This window comes from Myotis myotis, unplaced genomic scaffold (assembly GCF_014108235.1).
Source record: "Myotis myotis isolate mMyoMyo1 unplaced genomic scaffold, mMyoMyo1.p scaffold_m19_p_21, whole genome shotgun sequence".
Classification (NCBI taxonomy): domain Eukaryota; kingdom Metazoa; phylum Chordata; class Mammalia; order Chiroptera; family Vespertilionidae; genus Myotis; species Myotis myotis.
This window is the reverse complement of record NW_023416326.1, coordinates 600,604-607,304: the sequence shown is the minus strand read 5'-3', so window position 1 is coordinate 607,304 and position 6,701 is coordinate 600,604. Positions and strand designations below refer to the sequence as shown.

At 66.7% G+C, this 6,701-nt stretch overlaps 1 protein-coding gene across 1 annotated transcript in view; it reads left to right on the top strand.

Moving 5' to 3' along the window:
* Positions 1–205: 205 nt before the first annotated feature.
* Positions 206–6,701, top strand: part of IGFN1 (immunoglobulin like and fibronectin type III domain containing 1) — a 29,036-nt gene continuing 22,540 nt past the window's right edge. The window contains exons 1-4 of the mRNA XM_036355188.1: positions 206–214; positions 310–489; positions 3,512–3,617; positions 6,467–6,580. Coding sequence (XP_036211081.1) covers positions 206–214; positions 310–489; positions 3,512–3,617; positions 6,467–6,580 — 409 coding nt within the window. The remainder of the gene's footprint in view (positions 215–309; positions 490–3,511; positions 3,618–6,466; positions 6,581–6,701) is intronic.

Here is a 6,701-nt window from a genome sequence, read left to right as displayed (position 1 = left end):
TCTCTCTCCCTTCCTTCCTTCCTTCCTTCCTTCCTTCCTTCCTTCCTTCCTTCCTTCCGTGGTCTTTATTGCCCTCTCCCCCTCCCTTCTTCCTCCCTCTTCTGTGTCTTTGGCCCTCAAGGAAGAAGCCCTTAGGGGACCCTGGCCAGGACTGCAGCCAAGGGGACCAGCTCTCTCTCGTTCTACACATGGGAGACGCCCCGTGATGGTCCGGGTAAAGGTCTCCGTGTCCACCTGACCACTCGGCCACTGGCCGGGCTCCGGCCACGGCCCACACTCCTGGAATGTGGAATTTAATCTTCGGAGAAGCAACGGACACTCATCCGGGGCCGCATTGGGAAATCAAACGGGCGGGAACGGGTGGCGGGGAGAACGGAGGAGGAGGAGGAGGAGGAGGAGGAGGTCAAAGACGCCCTGTTTATCTGGGACCAGAAGTCCCGGCGGCGGGCGTGGCAGCCCCGGCCCCCCCTGCGCACGCCTCGCACACCAGCTAGCAGACGACGCCCACAAGGCGAGAGCCCTCCTCTCCCTTCACTTCTTATTGATTTTAAATATATTTTTATTGATTTCAGAGAGGAAGGGAGAGGGAAAGAGAGAGAGAGAAACATCCACGATGAGAGCGAATCATGGGTCGGCTGCCTCCTGCACCCCCCCACTGGGGATCGAGCCTGAAATCCGGGCCTGTGCCCTTGATGGGAATCGAACCCGCGACCTCCGGGCCTGCCCTGGAGTTTCTTCAGTGGGAGGCTGACAGGCACCTCTCCTCCCTGGGACCTCAGGTGCCCGATGAGCCCTGCCCAGCTCTCTGCCCAGCCCGCAGCCCAGGCCCTCCTGGGTGCCCTCCTGGGTGCCCTCCTGGGTGCCCAGCTCTGGCGCGGGGCCCGGGGCCAGGCCGCTGGGCAGGGATGGGGTTTCAGCCTGAACTTTACGGCCAGCTGTGTGGCCGGGCTGCTGGGAATCTGAGAAGCCGGTGCCAGAGGGATGACACTGACCCGGACAAGGAGACGGACGCTCTGCCCTTAAACCCCAGGCTGGGCCCGCAGCGTGGGGCGTCCTCCCCGGCCCCGGCTCGCTGGCCCCCGGGAGCGTCCGCCTCTGGCAGCGAAGGTGGGGACCTGCCGCGTTCCCTCCCGCGGGGACGCCTCCCAGGAGGGGGCTAGGGTTACGCCCGCCGCAGGGAGAGGCGTGTGAAATGTCACCAGCCACACGGCTCTGGGCAGCGGGAGGACCGCTGAGAGCACCTGTCAGCAGCTCGCGTGGTGGCCGGAGACTTCCAGAAAAGGCCGGGCCAAGGCTCGGCAGCCCCTCCCGTCCGTCCGTCTGTCCCTCTGCCCATCGCAGGGGCAACTTGGCATCTGACCCAGGACCCGGCACGCAGAGGACAGCGGGCACCCTCGTGCCCCGGGCGCTGCGCGTCCCCGAGGGTGGACAGAGGACGGAGGCTGGCGGGGACCCCTGGACCCAGCTTGGTTCTGGGAGCCCTGAAACTCGTGTCTATCTGTCTATGGAAGCGAGGGGGACCCCAGCTCTGTGCAGGGCAGGAGGCACCCCCAGTGCGGCCGGCTGGTGGTGTCTGGGCTTCAGGGGAGAAGTAACGGCTCCTGGGGGCCAATGGGGCCCCTCATACGCAGAAGGGCTCCCCCTCCCCGTCCTGGGGCTCAGGAGGTCCCCGGGAGACCCAGGCCACCCGGCGACAGAGACACTGAGGGGCGACGAGACTGCCTCCTGGGGACACCCTGTTCCACCCGTTTCTGCCCTGGGCCAGGGCGAGCTTTTAAAGATGCAAATTGGGCCCGGCCGGAATCAATAAAAATAAATAAATAAGAATAAAATGCAAATTGGGCCCAGCTGGCATCGCTCAGTGGTTGAGCGTCGACCTATGAACCAGGAGGTCACAGCCTGACTCCCGGTCAGGGCACAGGCCCGGGGTGTGGGCTCGATCCCCCGTGTGGGGCGTGCAGGAGGCGGCCGGTCCATGATTCTCTCTCATCACTGATGTGTCTCTCTCTCCCCCTCGCCCTTCCTCTCTGAAATCAATAAAAATAAATAAATAAGAATAAAATGCAAATTGGGCCCAGCTGGTGTGGCTCAGTGAGCTTCGACCTATGAACCAGGAGGTCAGGGCTCGGTCCCCAGTGTGGGGCGTGCAGGAGGCGGCCGGTCCATGATTCTCTCTATCATTGATGTTTCTCTCTCTCTCTCCCTCTCCCTTCCTCTCTGACTTCAATACAAATATCTTTAAAAAAACATTTAAAGCTGTGAATTGCGTCCTGTCCTCCCTCCAGCCAAAAGGAGGCTGCTTCGCCCTGAGGACAGAGACCAAGCCTTCAGTGATTCCCAAAGCCTCCCTGTGCAATCACACCTCACCCCCCCCGCCCCCGTGTTCCTGGCACCCCCAGCCCCCCACTGTTGGCCGGATCCCCGGGGCCTGCAGGGGCCTGGTCTGCGCACCTGTGAATTCCGGGGCCGACACGGGGCAGGTGCTCTGCGTGTATTTGCTGAATAAACAAGACACCTGCCCCTGACCCACAGGATTCGAAACACGGGGTGCGGGGGGGGGGCACCCGAGGCCACGCGTCCACACACACACCCCTCCCCCACCTCCGAGAGCACATGGGCTCTTTGCTCACCAGGACGGGGGACCCTCAGTGTCCCCTCGAAGGCAGCACGGACCCCGGTTTCCTTGACGTCCTTTGAAGTCTCTCTGGACCCTGGCAACACCCAGCCCTCCGACCGCACCTGGAGAGCAGGTGGCTTTGTCACCTCGTCCCCTCGTCTCCTGCCCTCCGCTCTCAGGAAGAGGCTCTGGGACCGGCCCCGCCACCCCCAGTTCCCACCTTCCCTCCCCTCCAACCCGCCATCCGCCCAGCTGGCCGGCCTCCCCTTCTGTCCTGAGAAAGCTCCCCTCCCCCAGGAAGGCCTCCTGGCTGCACGACTCCCAGGGCCTCCTTCCGTGGAGGGGGGTGGACCCTCCGCCTCAGGTGGTGGTGTCTGTGGGGTCCCGCCCTCCGGCCCGTCTGGGACTGGAACTCGCTCCCCACCTGTGGGGCCTGTGTGGGGGCGCGTTGGGCTGCGATTCCCAGGGGGACTGGCGGCTTTTATGTGTCGTCTGTGTGACTTAGCGGGATCCGGGGTCCCCGGGGACCGGCTTAGCTGTAAAGCTGGGGCCTCGGACAATGAGACGCCCCCGCGGAGGGGGGTCATCCAAGTGGCACAGCCCAAAGCAAACACCCCTAAGCCGGCCCGGTGGCCTGGTGACGAGCCGAGGGCTTTGCAAGGCCAGGCGTTGGAGGAACCAGATGTCCCGGGACCCTCCTTCCATCGCTGACCTCTGGGAGGGGGGGCCCTACGCCTGGGGGGCCTTGTCCTGCCAAGCCCGGCTGGAGGAGGAGGAGGAGGAGGAGGAGGAGGAGGGAGGCGGGGCCAGTGGGAGGGGCCGAGGAAGCCCAAAACGGCTGGGCTGGCCGGCGTGGTGACCTACATCTGCCCCAGCCCTGCCTGTCCACCTCAGTCCCTGCAGAGCCCCAGGCCGGCGCGGCAGCTGGACGCGGAGGAGGAGGACGTGGAGGAGGAGGACGCGGAGGAGGAGGAGGCAGACAGGAGGCAGGAGGCCAGCTGTGCGCACAGGTGAGTGGGTCCTGCCCACCTGGCTGCCCCCCTGGGGTGGGGGCCGGGCACCGAGGCGGACGCCTGAGTGCTCTCTAGCTTGTGCCCTGGCGAAGGGGCGGGCAGAGGGCAGGAGGTTCGCCCGGGGACATCCCCTGGCGGCCAGTCCCGCCCCGGGGTGCATGGTCCCCCGTCCGGGCAGCGGTCCGGTCTGGGTGCTCCCCTCGGGGCTCCCCGTGGCTTAGGGCGCGAAACGGGGAGCAGGTTAAAGGTCGGGCGAGCTGTCCAGCATGAGGAACCGGGGTCGGAGTCGGGACATCTCCACGCGGCCGAGGGCCCCCAGCTGAGGAAGCAGAGTCTCGGGAACCTGGGTCCCAGGGCTGAAGCCACCGGGCGAGGGCAGGGGGCAGAGGGAGGGCCGCGGGTCCCGGTCCCGGGGCAGAAGCCTCATTGGGGGGCTGGAATGTGGACACGAGGGTTCATCCCCCCCCCCCCCAAACCGTCCACGGGCTCCAACCAGCCAGCCAAGCTCTCGCCGATGTGGCCTTGACCTTGCACCAAGTCTGGCTTCTTCCTGAAGAGCAGGGGGCTCCCCAGGGTGACCCGGCTTCACGTGGGAACCCCCCCAATCCCGTGCGTAGGGCTCTGCGCCTCGCTCCTTGTTGGCTGTGCCCTAGAAGCGGGGAAGGGGGGGCGAGTGGCTGGGGGGGGGGCAGCTGGGAGCCGGGGCTGGGTTAGCACCAGCTCTTCATGGTGACTAACGGCCGGGCTGGTGGCGATGATGACAGGTGAGGGAGGTGACAGCTAGGAGACCCGGGCTCCAGGGTGGGGTCCCGGCCGGGGGCCAGGTGGCCGTCACAGGCGGGGGTGGGACGGGGCCCGGCTGCCAGCTTGGCGGCCGCCCTCCGCCCTGGCGCTCCCTCGTGACTCCCCGCCCGCCCGCGGCTCACACGGTGGCGGTGGCCCTGTGACCGGGCCAGCTCGCCCTGGCGCACCGCGGCATTCCTGCGTGTCGGGGCCGGGGCCGGCCGCCGTGGGGCCGGCGAGGCAGCGGGTGGGCAGCTGTGAAAGGGAATGGGCCGCGTGTGCAGGAATGTGCCGTGCCAGGCGGGCCCATCCCCAGGACAGGGCTCCCGGCAGGAAACGGCATCTGGGGAACGGAACGCTGTGGCCGCCAATCGGGGGACAGCCCCGTCGGGGGCAGGACGGCTGGGGAACCCTTTCAAGACGGCCCCTCCCCTCCTTTCAGGAGTCTCTCCCGGCCCAGACCCTGTGCCCTCTCCCGGGGGGCACTTCCCCGCGGCCACGATGGACCGGACCGAGCGAGAGGAAGCTGGGGGGACGGGTGGTGGGAAGAGGCTGGGGTCACCAGTCCTCCTGACGTGATACCTCGCCGGCCTCGGGGGGCAGACGGATTCACGGGGACCAGGGCCTGGGGGCAGCCAAGTGGGGGGCTTCCTGCAGGCCTGGCCCTCGACGGGCTGAGCCCAGACAGGCTGAGGGCGGGAGGGAGGGGCTGCCGGGCCCCCTGGGAAGCCTGTGTGTGTCCTTGAGAACGTCACGCCCAAGGTCAAGGCCGCCAGCCCGGCCCGCGTGGCTGGGTGGTTGAGCATCGACCTCGGACCCAAGAGGTCGAGGTTCAACTCCTGGTCAGGGCACATGCCCGGGTTGCGGACTCGATCCCCAGGAGGCAGCCGGCCCATGATTCTCTCTCATCATGGATGTTTCTCTCTCTCTCTCTCCCCTCCTCTTCCCCCTCCACCCCCACACCCGCTTCCTCTCGGAAATCAATAAAAATGCATTTTTTAAAAAGTCGAGGGAACCAGGCTGTCGGAGCAGGAAAACCCGGGAAGCCGGGGGCTTGGGCTCCTGAGGCTTGAGGAGGCGGCCTCGCCCTGGGCTTCCCCCCGGGGGCCAGGCCACCCCACGGGGTGAGAGCTCAGCCCACCTGTCCCCCATGCCTGGGCCACTGGGCCGCATAGGAGCCCCCCAGCCTCCGGGAGATGGGTGTCGCCGGGGCCAGGGACCTGCAGGAAACCCACGTTTGCTGGGGTTGGACAAGCTTCCAGGGGCAGCGGCAACTGGACCCGGGTCCCCCCAGATACGGGCCGGTGCCCTGATGCTGTGGGGGGAGGGCCGGGGTGAGACCCGCCGACCGCCCGCCCGCCCGCCCAGAACCGATTCCTCCTCCTGTTCCCAGGACCCATCGCCCGCCACCCTCAGGAGCCCGGGAGCCAGACCATGGCAGGTGAGGGGCGGGGCGGGCGGGGCTCAGGGCCCTGGGAGCTCACCTGTGCCCACAGTCCCTCGTTTCCACTTGGGGTTTTGAGTTGTTTCCCTGAATAAAGGGGTCCCCCTGGCCGGTGTGGCTCAGTGGTGGAGCATCGGCCCATGAACAGGAGGTCACGGTTGGATTCCCGGTCAAGGGCACACGCCCGCGTTGCACGGGATCCCCAGTGGGGGGTGTGCAGGAGGCAGCCGATCCATGATTCTCTCATCATGGATGTTCCTCTCTCTCCCTCTCCCTTCCTCCCTGAAATAAATACAAATATATTCTTAAAAGATAAAAAATTAAAGGGTTCAGAGCCCCCCCCCCCCCGCGCCCCCACCTCCCCATGCAGGTCCTGCTTCCCGGCCAGGTGCACCTCCCCCTCTCCTTCTCCAGCTTCTCCCAGGGACACTCCCGGGGGCTCCCCAGGGGTCCCCTAAAAAAGTCAGACGTGCCTCCCACAGGCCGGAGCTGCGCGTCTGTCCCACCCAGCACGGGGCCAGGGAGCCTGTCCGCGGTCCGTTCTCCCCTGTGGGGAGGGCCCCTCACGAAGGGGGGGCAGGCCCATCTCCCTGTCTCCCGTGTCCACAGGGAAGTCGGTCAAGAAGCACGGGGTGACCACCCGGCAGCTGGTGGACAAGGTCCCCGAGGGGTGCAGCCTGCCCGACTTCGAGCAGAAGCCGGTCACCATGGCGCTGGCCGAGGGTGAGGCCCTACATCTGGGGGGGCCCCTGAGGGAACCCCGCTCCCGCCTCCAGCGTGCACAGCCCCTGTCCCCAAGTCCTCACCAGCCAGGCCACATCTGCCTGCACTGGGGGAGGGGAAA